The following is a 25,698-nucleotide window of genomic DNA, read 5'->3' on the forward strand; positions in this document are numbered from 1 at the left end:
CACAGGACAAAACTGGCCCTGGATGTGCAGGTCTTGAAAATCCTAGGCCAGCGATGGCGAACCTATGGCACGCATGCCACAGCTGGCACGCAGAGCCCTCTCTGTGGGCACAGGAGCCAAGTCGCCGAATCACTAGTTCCAGGGCTCATTTGGAGGGGGAACGCCTGGAACGGCGTTTTGAGCAGTGATCACATGGGTTTTGGCCCTGCCCACGTGATTCCTTTTCCTCAACGCTGCCTCCCTGCTGCCCGTCTCTTTAGCAGCAGGAAGGGGAGGCAGCAGCCGGGCTGCTCGGGCTGGCTTTCTAAAGAAGAGTAAGTTGCTTTGATTTAATTTGCTTTACTTTCAGTCGTGGCTCTTGAGTGAGTGAGAGAGAGAGGGAGAGAGAGTGGTTGCAAGCTGCTGGTCTAAAGAAGGGCAAACTGCTTTGATTTAACTTGCTTTACTTTCAGTTGTGGCTCTTGAGTGAGGGAGAGAGAGAGAGTGGTTGCAAGCTGCTGGTCTAAAGAAGGGCAAACTGCTTTGATTTAACTTGCTTTACTTTCAGTCGTGGCTCCTGAGTGAGTGAGTGAGTGAGTGAGTGAGAGAGTGATGTTAATTAGTTGGGACAACTGTATGAGTTGTTTTTTCTTAACTAAAACCCCTCAGCATTCAGGTTTAATTGCAGTGCTGGCACTTTGAAATAAATAAGTTGATTTTGTGTTGCAGCTTGGGCACTTGGGCTCAAAAAGGTTTGCCATCACTGTCTTAGGCACAGAAGTCTAATTAAAAACTCAAAAATGATTCCTTTGTAACAAAAGAAAAAGAAATCAGATTTTTTTTTGCTTTTACAGGTTAAAAACAAAACCCAGAGCTTACAAGCATAACAAAAGGCATTCAGCAATAATAGCATACAGGCTTCCTTCACTGACTGCAGCCAGAACTTCAAGCCAGGCAGGATGCTTTGACAAAGTCCTTCTGTTAAAGACACTTCAGAATAGAGTTGGCGGAGCAAAGGAGACAGCAAGTGACAGAAGCTCAAACAATTATTATTGGAACCAGCAAAAGGGTACCAAATGAACGTCGAGAATGACTAGAGAAACTTCCCTTTGGCCAAGAAGAGAGGGTTGGGGGCTGTATATCACAAGGAGCTTTCAAATCATGTTGTGAAACTTGATGTGGACAGAAAGTAGTTAACCTAATTTTCTAGCAAATGAAAATTCAGGGGGGCATCACATCTGGGGGCATCTCCACATTGGTGCCCTAGCTGTAGATTGCCAGACATGTCCTCAACTGTGGCTTCCACTGCTCCAGAGAATAGCTTTAGCTTTTGCCACATCACACTCTGCTTTTTTTCCCCTCTTGGGTGTTGTGTTCGCGTCTTACTTCACTGTTCCTTGCTATTTATTGTTCTTCCTTTTCTTTCCCCTGATAAGCCCAGCTGTGCCAAGCAGCATTTAACACGTCTTTTTGCCTCGCTTGTTTAGAAGGCTTGGAGGGGAAGAGAACGGAATGGGGGTGTTTTAGGTGCTGCTTGCAAACAGTGAGTAGAATTATTCTGCGTTTCAGTTTACTGGCAGCGCATAGAAGGAAGCAGCTGCTTGTCCCGTGTGTTTCCCCCTTGCCCAAAAGGTTAATGTCATAGCCTTACAAACAAGTTCTCAGATGTTCAAGATCTTAATATTCCTGCCTGCCCATGAGCACCCACTGTAGTCATTTATAACTTAAGAAAGGAGAAGCAACTTTTTGTAAAGCTTTCCCGGTTGATTTCCTGGTAGCTATTTTTTTTTTTTGCATGCTGCAAGTGAGTACGGGGGCTGAACTATATTGGGAATTGTTTGGTTTTGTGAAATGATTTTAGGTTAAAGCAAGATGGGCTCTTGAGGCAACTTGAAAACTGACTAACGTGTATTGTGAGCTCTTGAGGATTGGAACCCAGTTTCCCCTCTTGTTAAGGGCATTCTTGTTTAGATTGTTTAGACTTGTATTACCTACAGGTTTTTATCCAAGTGAAGCTAAGCAAATAGCTATATCGTGGTTGCTGTCATTTTGATATTTATTCTGTTATGTTAATTAATGAAGGATTTTAAATGTTTTATGAATTTAATGAGTTTTATGGATTATTGTGTTTATTGTTGTGACTGTGTTTTAAATGATGTGATCTGCCCTGAGCCCGCTTGCGGGGAGGGTGGGATAGAAATTTAATTAAATAAAATAAATCACTTGAGGGTCCTACGGCTGTGGTCAGCTTGAAGTTTGCATCTCTGCTTTTTGCCCTGTGGTTGGAGAAGACGACTGAGAAACAAAATGTGTGTCACAAAAACAAAACTCCCAAATGAAGCACTCCAGAGGAAATAAGCCTGCTAAATCCTGGCTGCTGAGGGTTGACTGGAAGAGGAAAATTTTGCAGCTCTTCTGGAGTACATTCAAGCGTGGGCTCTGGCAGACGTGGCAAGGGGGGTTGTCTGCAATTGTAGGGCAGCTGTGAAGCGTGCCTGTCTAGAGTGGCATGTCGTGTATTCTACAAGCACTCCCAGTGCGCTGTAGCACCTCCCAAGGTCTTCAGGTTCTTACAGGTTGTTGGGTCCCATCCTGCATTAAATTTCTACACCAGTCTTGTGGGTCGACATGGCCAGGCAGAGAAGTGAGAAGGAACCTACACTGTTACCCTCCTCTTTGTGTTTGTGTGTGTGTGTGAGTGTGAAGAGCTTGCAAGGGCATTAGCAACTGGCAGCCTTTATGCTAAATACAGTTCCCTTGAAGGATGCTCCTTGGCCCAAAGGCTGCCAGGCTCAGTTCTTGATGCTGTGTAATGGTTAAGGGCGAGCCAGAGTGTTCCACCCTTATAACTGTTTGCCATCATCTTACTGCAGTTTTCTAGCCTTGGCTCTCTTTTACCCTCCTCCTCACCTATATTTGCAAACTTGACCTATTTGACATTTTTGGCTGCAAATTATGGCAGAGGGAATATATGTGGAGTGCTCTGAATTATCCAAAACAGCGCTCTGTAAATACTAACTCAGTGTTTCCCAACTAGGTTCTTATGAGTTATGGAAACCTTCAAAATATCACATTGATGAAGACAGATCAAGATGGGTAGCCATGTTAGTCTGTCTGTAGCAGTAGAAAAGAGCAAGAGTCTAGTAGCACCTATAAGACTAACCAGATTTGTGGTAGGGTATGAGCTTTTGTGAGTCACAGCTCACTTCTTCAGATACTTCAGAAAGCTCATACCCTACCACAAATTTGGTTAGTCTTATAGGTGCTACTGGACTCTTGCTCTTTTCTACATTTATGAAGGTCAGGGCTTTTTTTCTGGGAAAAGAGGTGGTGGAACTCAGTGGGTTGCCCTCGGAGAAAATGGTCACATGGCTGGTGGCCCCGCCCCCTGATCTCTAGACAGAGGGGAGTTTAGATGGCCCTCCGCACCATGGCAATCTAAACTCCCCTCTGTCTGGAGATCAGGGGGCGGGGCCACCAGCCATGTGACCATTTTCAAGAGGTTCCGGAACTCCGTCCCACCGTGTTCCAGCTGAAAAAAAGCCCTGATGAAGGTTATATTTACTTGTAGTATATCTTTGTTTCGTATCTTTGTTTCGTATAGTTTCAGAGCATTGGCAATACAAATGGCAACAGTTCAGCAGTAACTGAATCGAGCTCCCTTTTACCCACTTCTTCAGGCCTACAAATGTTTTCATAAGTAGGAGTTCCTTGGGATTTGAACAATCAGTTTAGGAGTTTCTTCATGGCAAAAAGGGTTAGGAAACTGTACTAAGTATACTAAGGGTTTTTGGTATCTCCTGTTGGCCAGGTTAGAGGCGTTTCTGATGAACCGGGTGATTTGGTTAGGCCACGTTGTTGGGAAATGAAAGGGAAGAAAGCGGCAGCCGTGGCAGAGGTGGTGGAGGGTGGAGGCCCTTGCTCAAGTTTTGCAAAGGCAAAGGAATGTGCTTGCTTGCTTCCTCCCGCTCCCGCCCTTGCTCAAGGCTGGCACAGTTGGCGGGTGCCCAGGGCTGCGTGAAGGCCATCGAGAGCTGATCCCCAGGCCATACTCTCTTCTGGCTCTTTGAGGAGGATAGGGGAAGGGGCTTTCGGGGAGGCTGATTTCTTGCTTGTGGGGCTTGCAACACACTGGAGATTGCGCTAGGGTTGCCAGCTCCAACTTGGGAAATTCCTGGAGATCTGGGGGGTGAAACCTGGAGAAAGTGGGGTTTGGGGAGGGAAAGGACCTTGGCATGGCGTAATTCCATAGAGTCCACCCCCCAAAGTAGCCATTTTCTCCAGGTGAACTGATCTTTGTGGCCTGGAGACCAGTTGTAATTCCAGATCTCCAGCTACTACCTGGAGGCTGGCAACCCTAGATTGCGCTGTCCTGCCTCCTTTCTGGCTTTTCAGAATAAGCTCACTATCAAACATAAATTCTGTAAATCACAGTTTCTCCTGTGGCAATCCATTTGCTGACTGTGCTCCAGGGTGCAACCCCCCCCCCCTCCTGCTCCCCAACGCAAGCATTATGACCAATACAGGGAAGCCTTAAGGCTGGGAATAGAAATCACACGAAATTTGCAAGGACTGTATTGAAATACCAGCTGGAATTTCTTCTCCCTTCTGTTTTCTCTACAAGTTTTTCAAACCCATGTATTGCCCCCTGCTTTCAAATAGTACTGCGTTCCAGATTGAGGTACATAGCTCATAAAAGGAGAAATGACAGTACATGTAAAGACCTTGATTAAGATAACGTTTGTGAACGAAAGTGCTTTGAAAGAAGTTGCTGCAGGGCAGTTGCCCTTTTCACAATAATTTTAAGTTAAGACATTTGTAGATGGGAGTCTCTTGAGCAGCAGTGGAAGTAAAACTTAGAAACAGCAAGGCAGTGCGTTCCCTCTTGGGGTTTTGTCCCTTCTGAGTAACTGTCGTAATAGAGGCTTGTTGCTGTTTCGTGTTGATTCATTCACAGAATTGCGTTTCTTGGTCTTGCATAGGAGTTTCTCCGGGATTTCTTGCCCTCTCTGTGAACCCAGAAGGCTCCTCCCCACGCTTTTAATTCAAAGCGTTGGAAAAGTTATTAATGCCTTTACCCTTTGAGTCAGAGTTTCAGATGCAAAACAGTTATGCATTATGCAAGTGGAGTTTGGGGGGGGGGGGTGCCTGTATTTTGGGTTATGGTCACGCAGGTTGAAAGTGGGGATGTGGACTGAAAAGCTAAGTGTTTTCTTCACTGATCAGGACTGGAAGAACGATGGTGCAGATTAGGACATAGAAAAAGGATCTTTTCTAAAGAGAACCTGTCTTGTGGATTTATGTCTGCCTAGCTCCCTTTAAATTTGCACTGCCAATATTGTGCTGGCTGCCTGCCTGTCACATGGCAAAGGAACCTGTGCCATGTTCCTGGTGGGGTAGAAATCTGAAAACAACCTGCCTTGTACCTCACATCAAACAGCCGTGTGTGGTTGGACCATTTGATAAGTCTCAGTTTTTCAGCCTGTCTGCCTCCTTCTTGCCACCTAGATTTGTCTGCCACAGACCCCCTGCGCATTGCAGTTCATTCCTGGGTTGTGTTTGAAGGCACATATTTAATACATCAGGAGCACTTGGCAGGCCTGTTGAGTTTCACTGTCTGCTAACATGAACTTAAAAACATGCCCTGGAACACACCCAGCTCTCTGCTGCATATGCATGGTTTAAATGTTTTTAAAATCATATCTTTGCACTAATAGCAGCCCTCAAGACTGCTTAGGAGGGATCATAAAAGCAAGACTGAAACAACAGTACCAATTAAAAAGATAAAGCAGGGCAGCAATGGAAGTACTGAATTGGAACTGGAGTACAGCTGATGATAGAGGCTGTGAAAAAACAAACCTTGTTGGCTGGCATGGAAAGTGGACGGAAAGATGGACCCAAATAAATTTCTCTAGGGAGAAGGTTCTCCAGCCAAGGTTGTGCTGTAGAAAAGGTCCTTCTTGCATGTGGCTGCTCATTTGATCTCCATGAGTGCGGAGGCACTGGGAGGTGGGCCTTTGGGGAAGAAGACTTTAAGCGAGGGTTCCTATGGGAGTAGCTGGACCTTTGGAGACGCTGGTCCTAGACGATGGGTCTGTGCTGCAGGGGAAGGTGGTACGTAGTGGATGGCAGTCTTTTTCAGAGAAGCTTGTCCCTTGCTACTGCTCCCTTCGTTGAAGAGCCCACCGGTAAGCATGGTTGTGAGGAAGCCCACCTCTGTTAGGGCTTGCTGGTTGTGTGGTAGCAAAACCAGAGTCAAGGATTAGACGTGAACTTGAGAATTTATCTGTGTCGGAATTCCAGATCAGCTCCTGCGGCCCTCTAATCTTCATTTCCAGGTCCTTGTGTTTCATGGCAGAATTCACCCTGTGGCAAATCGAGGGGGCTTTCAAAACCAGTTTGCGATACAGGCAGGGTCAGCTCCTGAAACAGAAGGGGTGGCAATCCTTCAGGCCTCTTTAAAGAAACCCTTTAGATCTTAGCCTGTAGTTCTGCTGGCATCCACATATTGTAGTGAGATAGGGACTGTATGATAGATGCTCTTTAACTCTCTTCAGCAGCTAAGTGGTTTGTGTTTCAGTGAGAGCCCTTTGGCTCCAAGGCTAGAACTTCAAATGAGACGACTGAGAGAGGGTTAACACTTCTCTAGGCGCTATTGTGGCCTTCCGTGCACAGGTGCAGCAAGGCTCTAGCGCATTAGGATTATATTCCAAAGATGCCTCAAAGCTAGGCAGGTGAGAAGTGGCTACATTTGGCAGAAGAAATTGTATCTTCAGAGAAGATTGACCCTGGACAGGGGAAGGCTAAAATAACCTCAGTCCGTCTGGAAAGGTATTCAAACCACAGTTTAAAACTGTGGTTTGAACAGAGGCCATTGGCTGCCTCTGCAACCCTGGTCTTCGTTGGAGGTCTCCCATCCAATTACATACCAAAAGCAGAATGAACGATGCACGACAAGCAAAATTAGGCAATTTGATGTGGTGTCTGAACTGCCAACCCACAGATACAGCAGCTGCCTTGCCTTTGCACCTAGAGACAGGAGTGCTGAGAAGACAAACAGTTCTAAATCATGACTTGCCTGTACATTTGAAAGCTTAAAAATGTGTCATGGTTCAAACAAACCATGATTTGCTGTTATATGAATGAACTTGAGATATTTAGAAGTGTGCACCTTCCCATCTCCTCCCCTCACAGACAGCTTGAGCATGCAGACTACAGTTTATTGTTAAATATGACCCCCTGAGTGTGGATTGGTTTCTTCCCTATGAACTAGAATTTCCCTATGAACTAGAACTTCCCTATGAACTAGTTTGTGGTTTGGACAAAATTACAAAGCATGGTTTTCTGTAAAAATGTAAGTATTTCCTTTTTCAAGGTGAATGGAAGGAGAAGGGGGAGGGGGAGCATGCAAGCCACCTAAAGCTAGGCTGAAAGCCACAGTCTGCATAAACAAGGATCATGGATCTTTCCTCTGTTCCCATAATGAGGATCCTTCAGGATCCGACCAGTGATCTCCCTAGTCCAGCAATCTGTTTCACACAAGAGAACCAGTGTTGTATGGTAGCCAGAGTGACAGACTTGGCTCTGGCGGCCAGGTTCAGTTCCCCTATATGTCATGGAGTCTCACTGGGTGACCTTGGGCCAGTCACACATTCTCAGCCTAACCTACCTCGCAGGGTTGTGGTGGGGGGTGGGAAGGATAATGATTTAAGCCACTTCAGGTCCCCATTGGGGAAAAAGACTAGGTATAAATGAATTAAAACAAAATAAAAATAAACAAACACGGGCAAGTGAGGCAGCAATTTCTTCCCTTTCCCACAGCAGCCTCTCAACCGACATGACTGTTAGTGTGTGTGAGTCCTGCGATTCCAGGAATAAAGTTTCCAGGGGTTGGAAAGGGCTACTACGAAGAAGGGAATGTGGGAAAGATTAACAACGATCAGAGTGCTCTGCTGTTTGATCGCAGCATCCAACCTACGGTTTGTTGCTTTTGAAACTGTGCTCTGGTCTCAGTGAAGACATAATGCTGAACTGTGGCTTGTGCTAACCGTGGTCTGTAATCTACGCCACAGTTTGTTTCAGCAGCCAAATGTAGAGCAAGCAAATCATGATTTAGAACTGCTGCTCGGTTTCCGTATTCCATCCTCTTTGTTCCTAAATTTCCTCCCATTTCCATGGCGTTGCAGCCCGTGAAAGTGGGGCAATGGCTGTGAGGCCAGCCTGTGAATTGGGACATTAGGACAGGCCATGAGTTGTGGGAGCACGCTTCAAGCTGTAGCTTCTGATTCTGGCCAGTTGTCTTTAAAGTCGAACCATAGTTAGGCTTGCCTGGCTGTACTGAGTCGTGGTGCCCAGGTGCGTTTTACCCAGTTTATAATGCAGCAGCTTTGTAAAGTGGAAAAATGTTCGAAAGGTCGAGAAATGGTAAGGCCCTAAGTTGCCGTTTGGTTGCTTGGTTGAGGTGCTTGTGTGCGCGTCTGCATGGGTGTGCGCATGTGTGTATAAATAAATTTGGGAGTGCTTAATAATTGGAAAGTTGCCACACAGAAGAAATACATGTCCCTAAAAGGTCACCATCAGAATGTGTGCATCTTGCTGTCTTTGAGGGGAGGGTATTAGTCTTACCTATTTCCTGTTCCTTTCTGTGGTCGATCCCCTCCCCCGTAAACTGGTCTGGGTCATCGACTCGCAATAGCATCCTGAATAAAGCCGCCATTTCCATGTGTAACTAGGACAGAGGTTCCTGGGGGAGATGCTGAACCGTTAATTACAGAGAATTGAGTCATTAGAGAGATTTGATTAATTCCTGACAAGATTGAAACTGTACTTGCAAAATGGTTACTGTTTAATTAACAGCAAGATTTGAGTCCAGTAGGACCTTAACGACCTTTGTCGGATACTATACTTGGTGAGGGGAGCTTTGATTGTCGCCTTGTACCTTGGAAATATTGCTGGTCTTTAAGGTGCTAGTGGACTCAAAGCCTGCTCTTCTATTGCAGATGAGCATGGCTACCCTCCCGGAATTAACATTAATTAACAGGATTCAATGGCTGAGTTGCTCAGAAACTGGTGATAAAGGAATTCTTAATCCCCCTAGTTTAAAAGACAAACCTTAAGTCCAATATTGAGGGGGTGGAGAACTCTCTCTCAATATTCTACCTTCAAGGGATTGCATGAAAGCCAGAGCCAAAACACACGAGAAGAAATACCCAGGTTCAGCACGTGTTCTCTTACCTCAAGGTTTGCCGGGATCTGTAGGCGTCCTGGAAGCTTAAAGTTTAGCATTTACAGAGCAGCAGGGAGGGAAATACAGGCCCCTGTATTTCCCTTCCCCTTCCTGCTGCTCTGTAAATGCTAAACTTTAAGCTGCCAAGACACCTACACTTCCCAACAGACCTTGAGGTAAGAGAACAAGTTTAACATTTACAGAGCAGCAGGAAGGGGAAGGGAAATACAGGGGCCTGTATTTCCCTCCCTGCTGCTCTGTAAATGCTAAACTTTAAGCTTCCAGGACGCCTACAGATCCCGGCAAACCTTGAGGTAAGAGAACACGTGCTGAACCTGGGTATTTCTTCTCGTGTGTTTTGGCTCCCAGCTTTTTCGGTACCTGGTGGTGGTAGGGAGTATCCGCCTCCTGCCCTTCTCTTTCTTGAACAAAGCCTGAAGAGCTGTGTGTGTAAAGTGCTGTCACGTCGCAGCTGACTTCCAGAGATCCTATAGAGTTTTCAAGGCGAGAGGTAAGCAGCCATGGTTTGCCATTGCCTGCCTCTGTGTAGCAACGCTGGATTTCCTTGGTGGTCTCCCATCCACATATTAATCAGGGCTGACCCTGCTTATCGTCTGAGACCTTACGAATTCAGGCCAGCCTGGGCCATCCAGGTCAGGGCAAAGCTGAGGCAAATCGTGGATTTTCTTCAGTTTTCCCTTTCAGCCTACCCTATTTCAAGGAGTATCTGAAGGGAGTGAGCAAAACTCCCCAAGCTGTTTTACTTACAAAGTTTTTGACTGTGTCGTTCCATATATGGCCTCCAAGATGGTTTGCAAAAACCTTTAAAAACCATGCAACGAACTAGATGTGCGTATTTTCAGTGTCCTGCCTCAGGGTCTTTCTGTTGGTGCGATGCCGTCTTTGGACTGTGGCGACCATGGTTAGGCCACATAGGCTTGCTAAATGAACACCAGTCTTGTGGTGTCCCCGTCCACTGGCTGTGTGTTGGTGTTGAATTCAGGGCTTTTTTTCTGGGAAAAGAGGTGGTGGAACTCAGTGGTGGAACTCAGTGGTGGAACTCAGGACTGCACAATGACATCACTTTGGGTCAGCTGGTATAAAGTTTTTTTTTTTTTTAAGTTTAAATCGCCCTTGGTGGAAATGGTCACATGGCCGGTGGCCCCGCCCCCTGATCTCCAGACAGAGGGGAGTTTAGATTGCCCTCCACGCCAGCGGTGCGGAGGGCAATCTAAACTCCTCTCTGCCTGGAGATCAGGGGGCGGAGCGACTGACCATGTGACCATTTTCAAGAGGTTCTGGAACTCCGTTCCACCGCATTCCCACTGAAAAAAAGCCCTGGTTGAATTTATTTACTTCCCTACTGATGGGTGGAGGACTAGTATAGGCTGCACTTCATTTTTTAGTTTGACTCAGGATTTTGTGGAAAAGGATCCAGTGAGTGGTTAGACGTCAGTTTACCCTTCACTGCATTTTTTTTCATATCTGTCGTTTGGCACAAAACCATTTCAGAGTTTGAGGTGTTTTTATTTTAGATGAATATCTTGTGACTTTGTGTAGCAAATTACATTTAACAGTACTTTGCAAGGTCCTTGTTTGTGAGGAATAAAATGTGTTTTGCTTCCTCTGGTTGCTGCCTTGGTGTCTATCTTTTTGGATGTCAGGTCTGTGCTCATGTAAGAAGAGGGCTTTATTTCCGGTTCGAGCGCAGTGCTTTAAATGTTTTTATTGCTACTGGCATTGTGTAGTATTGTGAGCAAGTCCCCTTCCAGTCTTTGTTTCTTTCTCTGCTTTCTGGAGGGCGGTGTGACCCAGATTCAGTGTGGCCTCTATGGAAGCCAAAATTTGTCATGACCCCCCAATACCCACACTTCTTCATCCTCTGGGAGGGGCAGTTTCTTGGTCCATACTGTGTCGTGGGCTTCGGAGGCAGACTTGGGAGAAGGGTGCTGTGCCTACCTTTGCACTGTACTCTAGGACTATAGCGAGACATTTTGCAGCTTCTGCCTGCCTCTGAAGGTCAGAGCTAGTTGAGCAATGAAGTCCTCTCATCTCTCACTCTTTGAGGGCTACCACTGAGTTTGCCAGGATAAATGATATGATACATTGTTGAAGGCTTTCACGGCCGGAGAACGATGGTTGCTGTTTTCTGGGCTGTTTTCTGGGCTTGGTTTCCAGTCCTGAAAAACACCAGGCTAACAAAATACTCTACATCTTACAGTAGCCCTGCAGATAAGATTAGCATATCAAGCACCAATCCATAAGCAAAAGAACCTCCTCAGGATACAGTGAAGCATTAGCATTCCACACCCTGGGTAACTCTTACAGGATGATGCAACCCAAACCCACCTTCCTGAGTAGATATTAATTACCTGCCAACATCTTCTCCACAGTTTGACACTGAGAGATCTCTGTCTTTCGGTGCTACACCTCTGAAGATGCCAGTCACAGTTGCTGGCGAAACGTCAGGAACTACAATGCCAAGACCACGGCGATACAGCCCGGAAAATCCACAACAGCCATAAATGATATGCTCTGCAAGTTATTTTGTGCCCCCTTACCCAAAGAGAATGGTACCCTGCAGTGTGAAACTGTTAGCTGATCGTTCTGTCCACGCAGCTGAAGAGCCATAAGGTGCTTGTGCAGCTGGTTCACTCTTGTTTACTCGAACACGTAGCTTGGGTTGTTCCATCACATGGTGCCATGCCTTCTGTGGCCCTGCCAGTTTGCTTTGAAATTCTGCTTGCTGCATGTTCTGGAGTTTTGGCAGCTCACGTTGGGAGCCTGCGTAAAAGCCTTGACAGAACTGGTGCGGAGTAGAGACTATAGTGTTGGTTGTGGGCTGGAGGAAAGCCAAATTCACATCCAGTCTTGCTCCGGGGTTGGCCGTAGGCAACTCACTGGGGATGCTGCCTGCGTTCTCATATGGGGAGTTGTGATAAAATGGGGAAGTTATGGGGACTTCCCTGTGCTTTTTGCAGAGTAGTGGAGCAAGGCAGGAAAGGGGTGGATTACAAATAGAAAATACAGTGAACATGGTTCGGCTGTGCTGGGAGCACAGAAGATGGCCAAAACGGGACAGTGTGGTGTAATGGTTAAAGTGTGAGCTGGTATCTAAGAGACCCAGGTTCAAATCTGGACATAGAAAAAATAAAGCTTCCTAGATGACCTTGGGCCAGTCAGTCCGTCGGCCGATCCTGCCTTGCAGAGTTGTTGTGAAAGTAAAATGGAGGAGGAAAGACTGATGTATGCTGCTCTGAGGGAAGGAAGGTTGGGATAAAAAATGAGTAAACAAAATAATTTTGCAATGTGCAATAGTTACAGAGACTATTTGCCGTTATTGCTCTGTGTAGTGGAGGAGAGTGTCATCAAGTCATAGCTGATTTATGGCAACCCCTTGGTGAGGTTTTCATGGCAAGAGAATAACAGAAGTTGTTTGCTATCGCCTGCCTCTGCAACTCTGGTCTTCGTTGGAGGTCTCCCATCCAATTACTAACCAAGGTTGACTCTGCCTAGCTTCTGAGATCTGACGAGATGGGGCTTGCCTGAGCTATGTGGTACAGCAGTGATAATGCCGGAGTGCTGTCAGCCATCTTGAATTTACCAGGTCTTCACTCATCTGCCATTTCCCCACAGTCTGTGTACTGAGCGAACCAATGGAATTTTGTAAGGACCCCTCTGTTGGGTGTGCACCTAGGACTTTGTGTATATGTGTTGTACTGTTGAGCTGTAAGGAGGACACTCTTTTGGCTGCTGCTCGCTTAGTGACTGTTGCCAGTTAACAGCTTGCTGGTTTGTTTTGAACTGCCTTTACTCTCCTGTTGACCGGGGTGTATTCACATTTGTCCTTTTCAGCTTGGCTGTGGTGGGTTCTGTCCAATGTGAGGTTGAAGGTGGTCCTCATGTATACATTCTCCCTCATGTTGCTCCCCTTACCACGATTTGAAATTAATAATGAACGGTACAGTTCAGAGAAATGGGGCATTCCTTGGTTGGAACATTTCCTTCTCCCCTACATTCTCTTTGCCAGAATAATTCAGATTGATGTGCCAAGAAAAGATGCGTTCTCAAGTCAGGTCAGAAGTTTGCTGGCCTAATAGTTCCTTGACCTGGTTTCTGGATGAGAGCAATTAGGGAAACCAGCCGAATCTCTTGGAGCAGTGAGTTCCAGAGGCTAGGTGCCACAGCTGAAAAGGGTGTCTCATGTATGTGCAAGCCACGTCTTTGAGAGTGGCAGGATCTCTGATAAGCAGAGTGGACACCGAACATCATAAGCAGGAACTTAATTCTGTTTCTGATAGTCAGAAGTGGGAATGTGTGCGAGTGTGCGTGCGTGCGCATGGAGAGCTTAAACAGAGGTATGCAGATCCTGCCCTGATCACTCCAAATCCTTGTCAGCCTCCCCTCTGGTTTCTGCAACTTGACCAGCTATTCACACACATGCTCTCAAGTAAGCTGGGAAGCAGTTGTTTGAAAAGTGGGTTAGAAATATAATTTACAGGGCAAACAATCAAGTATTACTATTGTTTACCTAATTATACCATGCTTCAGTCTCTACTACTGGAAATTTCCTTAAAACAGTGAACAGAAATCCTTGGAATGCCCAGTTCCTCATTCAGTATCAAGTTCTGGCGTTGCTTGGAATCAGAGGATGTTTCCAGCCCTGTTCTATGAAGAGCCAGTATGGTGTAATGGTTAGCGCACCAGAGTAGGATTGGAGACAGCTGGGCTCAAGTCTCCACTCAGCTGTGGAGCTCTCTAGGTGACCTTGGCCCTTGTTGTTCTCTCTCAACCTCACCTACTTCACAGGGCTGTGACTTTAAGATGGAGGGTGGTACCATGATGAACGCCCTTCTCCTGAGCTCCTGAGAAGAAGCGCGAGATAGAAATGGGATATGAAGAAAGCTTCACAAAAATACTTCTGGATCTTCTTTCCTAGCAGGAGCCTGAACTCTTTGTCCCTCGGTTTTGTATTTCATTTTACTGTGGCCTTAAAAGTTCTGCCCTCTGTTTGCAGGATGTTTGCCTCTAAGCCCCACAGCAGGTGAAGAGGGCTGAGCATTGGAAGTGTATTGTGGACATGTGAAGGGATGGCTTGGGATTACGAAGGCGCAGCTGTGGCATGTGAAAAATGTGACCTTCACCTAGGCATGTATTTGAGGAGGGCGACAATTTCCAAAGCCTTGTAATAGAAGTTTTTTTTATTGTTTGCCTTGTTATAGTTAATATGTGTACAGTTTTCTTCCATAGCAAATGAATCTTCTAGCGCCTGCTGCTCCTTGTTTAACTTTGGCAAACAGGGCTGCAATAATATGGCATGACTTTATCTGCCAGGCTTCAGGTGCCTGAAATTTGTTTGGTTTTTTCTCTCCTGCTGTTGGAAGTTTGCTTCCAAATGAACTTCAGCAAGGATGGGTTGTGAGTGTCTCTCCCCACCCTCCACCAAGGGTTGCCAGGTCCCTCTCACCTCCCGCCGGGAGGGTAGGGACAGCTGGCACTTAACCTCATGCTGTCCAGGCGTGCACATGCCCCAGGGCTGATGCAGTGACATCACTTCTGGAAGTGCTGTCATTGCGCCAGCCACGCAAGTGCTCCCATGCTCTGCACAGGGCCGATTCAGCCCGTTTGGGGCCCAAATCGGCACCAAATGAAGTGCAAGAACACTCTTGCAGCTGGTGTGACGATGTCACATCCGAAAGTGATGTTGCCACGCCTGTTGGGAGTGTGTGCGTGATGCGCATTCCTGAGGTGCCTGCTGGTGGTGGGCAAACTCCGGGTGCTTGTCACCTCCCGCCGATTGCTTGGCGATTGGCGCACAAGGGGGCAAATCCCCAGGAGTTTGCGCACCACTGGTGGGCACCTGGGAAATACTTAAAAGATAGATCAATACTGTGGGGAAAAGGTGTGCTATGGATACACCCTGCATGCTGTTCCTCACAGCTGTAACTCCTCACTGAGCAGCCATTTCAAAATCATTGCACTTACCGGTCTCTGTGGAGCAGGAAGCAAAGAATTGAGTTTGGCTAGCTTCTGGGAGGAATGGCTAGCTGCCAAGCCCAGTAAAACAAAAATCCCGTGGCACCTTAAAGACTAACAGCATTTCAACATATGGAAATAAATAAATGGAAAAAATTCATAGTGCAATAAATGTTGATGGTCTTTTAGGTGCCACTGGATTTTTACTGTATTTTGCAAGTACAGATTAACATGGCATGCCAAGCCCAGGCAAATTTTGTGGATACCCAAATATAGGCTAGTCTTGGGGGAGGAGGGGGGTTGTTCCTTCGTGATGGCACTTACACTCTGAGGAAGGGAAATCTTGTTTTGCTTTTCTTTTCTAAAACAATGTTCAAGGTCTTGGGTGACAAAAAAATATTCTCATAGATGCTATTTGAATTCAGCTTCCATGCCTGCATTGGGTAGCCTTTCCTTTAAAAAAAAATAGGCACACTTTTGAAGTCTTGAAGGCGAGACTGTAATTGAGGGCCACTTATTTATTACTAACGGGATCCTTTGCAATTTTTATCAAATACATGTCCATATGCTTTAAAACTATCAATTTGTGCAAGCTGTGTTCCTCGAGTGTCAACTTCTAATTGATTTTGCAAAGTGACCAGGCTGAAGATCCGTTAGAACTGCTGTATTTCATGGCTGAAGTGTCTGGCAAGATTGTGGAGTTTCACCTAAACTTGATTGAGCTTGGGAAGGGCTTGAGTGTGAATAATCCCTAAGGAGCACCAAGGGAATGGTATAACTCTGATTTTCACTTAAACTGCATTGTAAATCACTTCAAGCTTGGCAGCGAAACATATTAAAGAAGCTGGGCAGGCCTGTATTAGTAGGAGAGGGGATTCTGATAAGTTGCATCTTTGTGTTGCCGTGACAACGTTTATTATATTTATTTAAAGGCATTTTTATGCCTCCTTTCCGCTTAGCATAAGATCCCCAAGGCAGCAAACAATAAAAAAATTAAAATAAGCTTTTAAAATACAAAGTGTAAAAACAACTAACACCAGGGCTTTTTTTCAGCTGGAACGCGGTGGAACGGAGTTCCGGCACCTCTTGAAAATGGTCACATGGCCGGTGGCCCCGCCCCCTGATCTCCAGACAGAGGGGAGTTTAGATTTCGGCATGGAGGGCAATCTAAACTCCCCTCTGTCTGGAGATCAGGGGGTGGGGCCACTGGCCATGTGACCATTTTCACCAAGGGCGATTTAAACTTTTAAAACCTCCCCCCTTGTTCCAGCTGACCCAAAGCGACGTCATTGTGTGGTCCTGAGTTCCACCACATTTTCCCCAGAAAAGGCCCTGCAGGCAACCCTGTCTTTGGCCAAAGAGAGATTCTCTTCATCTGGGACGGCCTCTTGTTTCCTGATGGGAGATGAGCTGGTGGAAAGCACTGTTCCCTTCTCTTTGTGCCATACTGGCAACACTGGACACTGTATCAGTTCTTCCCTTTGAGATCCTCTTCTGGGAAATGAGGGGCGCTTGTTACGTAGCAAGTCACAGCCATGTGATCACACTCTGGTGGTGCCACGGGATGTCAGATTGAGCACCTGATACGACCCTTGGGTCGCGCCAGTTGACCTTCCCCTGTTGACGTAATAATGGGATCATTCTGGGGTGTTGCTCATCCCTCAGAGTTAGTGGGCATCTGGTTCTAGTTCCCCAGGATTCAGGTGCGGTGGGCCGTTCCTGCTGCTCTTGCCTATTCAGCCTCGCTTCTGGCTTTTCAGCAAAGAGCGGATAATCTGGGAGAAAAGACTGAGCGCATTTACCCCCCGTTATCCCGGTAGTTAGTTTCATGGTCATTGAATTTCAGTCCTGCCTGGGGAAAAGTTGTGCCCTAAAATCTGTTAAGAAACATGTATAATAACACTGTGGATTTTAATTGGAAGGTGAATCAGTTGAAGCTTTAGCTCAGAGGGTGTTCAACCTTTCCAGCATCCGAGAAATCCCTTCCACAGTGTTTTTATGGGGGGGGGTCTCCGTGATGGTGATGTCAGTAGTAAGTGGGGGCCAGAATCCCCCTGTCTGTTCCTCCCATGGTTTCTTCTGGTGGCAGAGAACAGGTGCTGCGATCTCCTGTGCCACGCACTAGCAGCAGGACTCCTCGGCCCCCTCTGTATGGCTATACTTTCCTAACTATCTGTGTTTTGTGAGAGTCCCTCTCTATAATTTCCTGTGCTTGTGTGATGGTATGGGAATGCACTGCGTTTTCCAAAGGTGCTTATGCTTAGCACATTGAGGTACAAAAAAGGGTCCAGGAATGCCTGGTGATCATCACCTTCCCTGACAGAGTGCACATGTGCCCCAGAGCCGGTCCTGGCGTCCCATTTAGAAGAACGTTGAGTGGCGGGGCGAGGAAAGACTAGTGCCTGACAACGTGGACAGCCGTTGTCAGTCAGCAGTCTGCCTTGACATCGGGAATCATTGCATGTTCATACAATGGCTAAAGCCTTTCCAGCCAGCCAGCTTAGTTGCTCTTCTGCATTCACAGCGGCAGGATTGCAAGAGGAACGGCAGCCATAAAAACGGGTTTTAAATCTTAATATGAAAATGTCTGAGCGGAAATACACATTTAAGTTTGCCGACTCAAACTTAAATCAATATCATTTTTGAGTCTGTAAACACAAAGCAGCATATCTATTAAAATACTGTCTGCGAAGAAAATTATGCCAGAAGGGGTTGGATGCAAATCAAGAGGCTTTATGGCTCTCCAGCCTCTATGAATATAAATCACCACGTGGCTTCTGAAATGGTGGGGCTACAAATATCACACAGTGTTTTCCTCCCTGAGAGCAAGCGGCGTCTTCAGCTTCCCAGGATCTTGGAAGACTTTCTGAGCCCTGCCTGACCTTTTTACCTGAAGATGCAGGAGACTGAATCGTTGATCTTCTACATGCGAAGCACATGCTCTGCCACAGACCTGTGGACTGGGAAGCTTCGTGAGCTGCCTATTTGTGAATAGGAATGTAGTACATCATTCTGTGTTCCTGTTCACCTATAGACGGTCAGCTCAGCTTCTCCATGGTAGAGCACAAGCTCTGCCCTCCAGAAGACTGCTGTTGAATAGTTTGGATTCCTTCACTCTTGGATTCCAGTCTTCTGCTTGCAAGTGTATTTCCCCCCACTGAGCTGAGCCCCTCCCCTAAGAAACAGAGAATGGATGGGGGGGGGGAAACAATTTCAAAAATAACCCGTTTTTATTGCGTTAGTTTGCACACTTCAGATGTTTCTACAACAAGCGACTGCCTTGCTCTGCAGAAAGTTTATCTGCCGGCGAACCGTTTTTAGCGAAAGTGAGACAAATGCCCACATTCGGCATCTGCCTTTGTACAGAACAGAAAGCTGTTTGGTCTTGGTATTGCTTGCCTTGTCAAAAGCAGCACATTAAAGATTTGCTGAAATGGAATGTTTAGGAGACTTATTACCGCCTGACAAGGTGGTGGTTTGAGCCACTGGACTTCTCTTTAGGATCGCAGTCCAGTGTGTCTGTGCATGCGCCATGCACAAGGCCCCGGGCGTTTAGATCTCAAGGATATATCCCTGCCATTCGTTGTGTTTGTGCCCTGTCATTCCTCCCAGGAGTTCAGAAAGTCATTCTTGCAGCGGGTTCAGTGTTATCCTTGCAGTGATTCTGTGAAATGAGCTAATCTGTGCATCATGCACGTCTCCCACTCCGCTACTCAGCCTCTCAAAATATTTTGCTCTTCCTTCTGAAAACTCGAGGCAACTTCAGGGAGTCTTCATGTGGTCTCCCACTGAAGTGCTGATCCAGATCCTTGCCTGCCTGGCGTTTACGATTCTGCAGCACCAGGGGCCCCCAGATGGTTGAATGAGAATCGTTGCTTTTTGTTGCATCCCAACAAATTTGTCTTTAGCAAATAAGCAACGTTCAGTAGAAGTGAATGCAAAAATTACGGGGCATACCCAGCCCAGGGCCAATTTAAATTTCTCCATGTGTTGGAAAGTGGGTTGGTTTCTCATGTGTAATTGTTAAGATCTGTGAATTTCAAGGGTAGTTCATTCAGAATTGGTGTCAGCTCTATGTTCCAGATTGGGGGTTAATCACTTGCAGTGATTTATATTCCTGCATTCACCGTTGAACAAGCTACCAAAGCAGTTTAAAGGTAACATACCTTTAAATTGCTTTGGTGCTTTTGCCCAGTAGGTTTGTAAAAAACGCCCTAAGCTTTTTGGGAAAGAGAAAAAGGTTGTGATGGCACAGAAAGCCCTGAAGCTGCAGGAAATATGGTGTTAGATTATTCCATTTTCCTCTTGTCTTGAGGGGGAAGCGTGGTGTATATAACTGTGTCTGCTTTGCATGAATCTTTCCTGCTCCCCTGGAGTTAGGAGATTGGCTTTAGGCAAAAAAATTTCAGAATGAGTGCGAAGTCCTTAAAAACTTTGTTGTCCTTGGAAACATGAAATCTGTCATAGCAAGCAAACAAGAAGAGGAAATGAGCAGTACACATACACACTCCCCATTTGCCTTTCACTGGAGAGCAAGTGTTTACCTTGTGGTCAGTAAGCCCTTGTGATAAGCAGCTGTCTAGATTGCTAATCAGCTTGGAGCAGCGGCTAAGAGTCTGCAGGCCCAGGTTTTTAAAGAAAGAAAAGCTGGCCTGTGTTCGTAGTTGCTGTCTTGTGACAATGTAGATCTGGGGACTGCAGGCTTGAAACTGTCATCCAGGAGAGGTCCGAAAGCCTGGAGCCGTGCAAATGGGTGACTTCCACGGGTTAATTGCAGGTTTGGGTTGGCTTGAATTCAGACCGTTCCAAACCTGTGGTGGAGGAATCTTGCTGACCATATCTACCGGGGGGAGGGAGGGGGGACTGTGCTTTGCACCAGGGTATCGCCACTAGTTTTTCTAGTAAGGTGGATGGTGCAGCGCAGAGACTAGTATGTTCAGTAAGCAGTTCCCATATGCAGTGCAGGTTTGAGGGGGGAGCTGTTTTTCTACAAACCCGCCGTCTTCCCCCCCCCAGCCGATCATCTCTCTGGATAATTTCATAAAGCGTTCAGAATGAATGATGCTGTAGTTTGAGAGGCTAGGCTGGATTGGCTGCTGCAGCAGCAGGAGTCGTATTAATAATTAAGGCAGGTACATCTTAAGTAGGAGTGGCCGTTGGATTGATGAATAGGAAAAGTGGCTTGACGATTTTATTGTCAAGCCTAGTTTATGTTTGAGGAGCAGTTCCTTGTTCAGGAAGCAACTGGTGGAGTAAGGACGGCAGAGCTGTGCCCGCGTTATTAAACGAAATCTGTGCCCAGGTTGCAGAGGAGAATCTGAATCCCATGAATGTGTAACATTTTTTTTTTTTTACCATTGTACAATACATCCCCCTTCTGCTACTCGTGGAACTGGTGAAGAAATTTGGCTGGCTCTGTTCCTTTTGATTTTTGAGCGCACAGAGGCCTCTTCAGTGGGCTTGGAGGGACAAAAACACGGGCTCGGCCCACCGCTTTGCTCATGCATATACTAAAGACTGCAGCCTACCAAACGATAGCTGTGCATGTGGTAAAACAGGTGAAACTGTGCAGGGACTTTACCTTTAAGAGAAATTGGGAGACGAGTGGCCTTCATGTTATCAACTGCTTGAGCTTGGCAAGAGGTGATTTTGCTCGGTGGTACTATATGCCCAAGAGGAGGGAATTAAACCCCTTTGGGGAGCTGCATGTTAGGGAAGCATACGATGCTAGCATCTGGATGTTTTCAGGTGATCAGCCGTGTTGGGCTGCAGTAGAAGAACAAGACTCAAGTCCAGTGGAACCTTCAAGGCCACCCAGATATCCTGGGTTTAGGGTTGACTCTCAGAAGCTTATACTCTGGACATCTTGTTGATCTTTAAGGTGCTGCTGGACTCTGAATTGTCCAGTATGGAATTTCACTTCCCAAATTCTGGATAGACTCAATGCTTCAGATAAGGCCTGAAAATAAAGATCTCTCTTTTAGAGAACCTTCTTCTTAGTACAAATTATTTCTGTGGGTTCTTCTTGTTTATCTGTTTGCCATCAAGAAACACAGAGACTTCCTTAGAGTTATTCTTTACTGAAATAAACTTTAATCTTTAAAGGTTAAAACAATGGTATTCCCCATTACGATGTATGGATGAGAAAGTTGGATAGTGAAGAAAGCTGACAGGAAGAAAATTGATTCATTTGAAATGTGGTACTGAAAGAGAGTTCTATGGATACCATGGACAGCCAAAAAAGACAAATAAGTGGGTACTAGATCAAATCAAGCCTGAATTCTCCCTAGAAGCTAAAATGACAAAACTGAAACTATCGTACTTTGGTCACATTATGAGAAGACAAGATTCTCTGGAAAAGTCCATAATGCTAGGAAAAGTGGAAGGCAGTAGGAAAAGAAGAAGACCTAAAATGAGATGGCTTGACTCAGTCAAAGATGTGACGTCCTCTAGTTTGCAAGATCTGAGCAAGTCTGTTAATGATAGGATGTTTTGGAGGTCTTTCATTCATAGTTGCCATAGGTTGGAGGCGACTTGACGGCACGTAACACACACATACACTTTAAAGGCATATTAAAATGACTCCAATTAATGATGAATACATGCATGCAATAAAAAATTCTCTTAATGTTTCCAGTCATAACCATAAATGCTTTAGATGCAGAGGAGTTAGCTGTGTTAGTCTGTAGTAGCAAAATCAGAGAGTCCAGTAGCACCTTTAAGACTAACCAACTTTATTGTAGCATAAGCTTTCGAGAATCACAGTTCTCTTCCTCAGATGCTTTAAAATGAATGCTTTAAAAGCAGATTGTACTTAGTCTACTATGAAGTGCATTGGCATTTCCATAAATGCACAGGCACATAGAAACACAGACACATTTGTCATGTAAAAATATTTTGTATGAGATTTCTCTGAAAGCACTCGTTTCTTTTCTTGATGACATACTTTTATACTAAATGACATTTGCTACCTATAATGACATCTCTAAGATCTTTTACATGTGACAATAATATAAAAATGGAATTGGCCTTAGATTTAGCCGATTCTTCATCTTTTGAATTGTGACATTTTGCTAAAGCCACCTTATGACGCTGTTGCACCCCTGCATAGATAAGACTCTATCAGTCTTTAAAAGATGTTAAAATTATTACAAGCTTTGATAAACAGATTACGTTTAGTCTTTCTGCAATTAAAAATAATTTATCCACCCTTTTTTCCAGTTAATCTGACAAGGAACTGCATTAAAAGTTATACAGTTCACCAAAACACATGTGTATAACTAGAGTATATATGATCAAAATCATATCTCTGACCCTGTCTTGCTATACAAGCACCATATTTTTAGGTTCTTGTTTTCGTGTAAACTTGAGAAGAAAATGCTTTCAAGTTCATTACTATTGGCATGGGACATCTGGGTTACTGGAACAGTTCCTGCTTTGGTCACAAAAAAAGTTCTACCTTGTGTACAAGTGTACAGTTTTCAAGACTTTTTCTTCCTTGGAAGAGACATTCAGTCACTAGTTGACATGTCATAGCCTTGACACCTGTGGCCTTTGCCAGCTGCTTGGATGTTTTGCGCTTATGCCTGAGCTGAGGTCCTCTTCCCAAAGGGCCTCTGAAACTGATGGGATTAAATGCCCCTTGACTGCCACCATGCAAAACAATTATTGGCATTCAGGACTTTGCCCACTGGCAGTTTGGAGTGAATGCTGGATGGCCTACACCTGCAGTCTGGCATTGGCTGTGTTTGTGAAAATGATACACTCCTGCTGCATCTGTTTCCAAATATGCAGACGAGTCACAGCCAGTTCAGTTCACAATCCATCTCCAACTCTGACCTTCAGTGCTGAATTAGCTGCTTGGCCCTGAGCAGCGGAGCTTTATGAGAATGCTCTTTGTTCCCAGAGCTCCAGCTCTTACAACAAATTAAAAATTGAAGCTTCATAAATATTGTGTGTGGGGGGCGGGTGGGATACATTTGGAGGTATTTATCACCGGCTCTTGAAATGCTGTGTCAAAAGAGGCACATGTTTGCCCACCTGTCTTCCCTGGGTGGAGAGAGGTAAGGGAATGGCAGTCGAGACTGTAAAGTCCATGCGTTCTCTCATGAGGCTGACTGCGGTTGGAATGGAGAGATTTCAGTTCCTGGGGACAAATTCTAATCTGTATAATTAGCTCCCGACATCTGTGCCTGCAAGAGCGCTCAGAAGATCAGGCCTCCTGGTTGAATTTGAGTTTTTTTCTGGAGGGGGGTGGGGTGTTATTCCACTGCTAGCATCTGAATGTCTGCTCCAGTAAAGTGAAAACATTGTGAACGATACACAGAAGTGGCAACTGGCATTTCAGGAGGCTGGACCATTCCAGCAACCTAGCCATTGGTTGCCAGTGGTTAGGAATTGGAAGTCATTTTCTTCTTAGCATTCTGCAAAGCAAGACTGGCTCGGTTCAGATATCACACCAAACAAATTTAGGGGTTTTCACGTAGCTGCTCTGTCTCTGAAATGAAAACAAATGTTTTTAGAATGCCAAAAAGAGGTCACAGTCGACATGGCCATTCCCTGAGGGTTGCATGTCCTCTTCTGTGCATTGCAGTAATCTAACTTGACTGTACCCAAGGCTGCGATTGCAACTCCTTGTGGATCTTTGTTCCTACATAAAATTGCTAGTGGGCCATATCAGGCTTCCACGTGGCCCTCAAAGCCTTTCCTTGTCTCTCTCCCCTGTCACCATTGTCGGCCCAATATCACTTTATGTGTTCAGAGAGGTTGTCAGTGACTCCGTCCTGGACTCCATGTTGCCTTAAGATTACTTAAAAACCATCTCTTTTGTCTGTATCTGGCTGGTCTTTTGACCATAATAAATGTTGAGAACTTTGCGATTACGGAAACATGAATGGTGTGAGAAGAACACAAAGGGGTGGCCATAATTGAGTTCCTAGCAGTGCTGGTTGCCATGAGGTGTTGTGGTATTGTGCGTGGGGAGTGGTGACAGTCTAATTCGCTATGGAGTGACGTTGTCTTATACCCAGTGAAGAACAGAAATGGAGATGTTTTCTCTTCTTCAGAAGGTTGACATTCTTATGCTGAGAGTTCTGGATCACCGCTTGCGTTGAATGACTGCGGCTCTGACATTAGCACACCAAAGATGGAAACTGCAATTCCCAAAAATGTGAAGCTTTTGTTTTAAAGGAAAAAAAATAGTCCCACCAAATTCAAGATTGTGACAAGAGTATTATGTGATATTTCAAAAGCCGCATAAAAATAGCGGAGAGGGTGGGAGGCTTCTGAGCGTGCCCCACCAGCTCTGCCTTCTGTGCATGCAGAAGGGAACGCTGGATCACGACAGCTGGGTTGACAACACAAGTTGCTGCAATACGTGCTTTGAACCTATTTGTGGTTAACACTCTTTCCTAAGCCTTTTATTTTTGTTAAGAGCATGTTTGACGAAGAAGGCTGTCTTTAAAAAAGTGGCTCACTTTTACCTGAGCGGGTTCCTTGATTTACAGAAGTTTCTCTCCTTTCTTCTTCAATGCAGTTACGGATATAGAGCTGAAGCGGCTGAAAGATGCTTTCAAGAGGACCTGCGGACTCTCGTGCTACATGAGCCAGCAGTGCTTCATTAGGGAAGTGCTCGGGGACGGAGTCCCTCCGAAGGTGGCAGAGGTAATGGCTGTTTTTCCTGAGACGGCAGGTGGGGCCAGGGCATGCGGGCTTTGAGCTGCTGTGGAAATGGTGGCTTTTCTAAAGTAGCTGCTTGAAACCACCCCGAATATGCCATTGTGTTACTGTTGATTGGTCATGTCAGAGCAGGGGGAGGGTTTTGGTACAGGAAGCTGGATTAGGCGGGTGAAGAATCCCACTGTCTCCAAGGCTAGGTAGGTAAGATCCTGGGATCTGTGTCCCTATCTGTAGTATAAAAGCCAGCGGCCAGTGTTCTGTCAAGCTGCGATGTGACCAAGGGATAGAAACCAGGTTGGGCCAGTAAAGGTGAAGGGAATCCAGCTATGCAGGTGGGAGGAGCAGGCTTGGTTCTTAATGGCCGAGATCACCAGGAGGAGGGAGCAGGTTCAGTCTTCGCATCAGCAGGGTGTTGCCGTGTACATCTCTTGAACGCATCCTGTAGAAGTGTGGTTGCTGTTTCATTTTAGGCAGGAGAGTAAAGTTTTATGAGGTAAGGTCTCTCTTTGCTTCCGGCTGGGCTGTACCTTATGGGGTTAGGCAGGGCAGATAGGACGTCTTTGTGATCCCGGTATTGTGCAGTGGTTAGCGTTGGCTTACAATCAGGGCAGATTGGGTTCAAATCCCCAGTCTGATGCTCGCTGGGCAGTGTTAGGCCCGTCAGACTGGGGGAGGGAACGACAGGCTATTCTTGTGTTCTACCCTGGAAAGTAAGTTTGTATGAGCCCTCTGAACCAGAGACCTGTTGCAAAAAAGCTAACCTGTGCTTTGTTTCAGGCATAGCTTTGCTGAGCCGTTTCAGAGCATGTGCAGAGGGCAAAAAATGCTTAGCACTCAGT

The 25,698-nt window shown here is 45.8% G+C and overlaps 1 protein-coding gene across 5 annotated transcripts in view; it reads left to right on the plus strand.

Moving 5' to 3' along the window:
• Positions 1-25,698, plus strand: part of USP32 (ubiquitin specific peptidase 32) — a 190,444-nt gene that overhangs the window by 22,418 nt on the left and 142,328 nt on the right. For all 5 annotated transcript variants that reach the window (XM_055001294.1, XM_055001295.1, XM_055001297.1 and 2 more), the window contains exon 2: positions 24,717-24,844. In XM_055001294.1, coding sequence (XP_054857269.1) covers positions 24,717-24,844 — 128 coding nt within the window. The remainder of the gene's footprint in view (positions 1-24,716; positions 24,845-25,698) is intronic.

Source organism: Eublepharis macularius, chromosome 17, assembly GCF_028583425.1.
Source record: "Eublepharis macularius isolate TG4126 chromosome 17, MPM_Emac_v1.0, whole genome shotgun sequence".
Classification (NCBI taxonomy): Eukaryota; Metazoa; Chordata; class Lepidosauria; order Squamata; family Eublepharidae; genus Eublepharis; species Eublepharis macularius.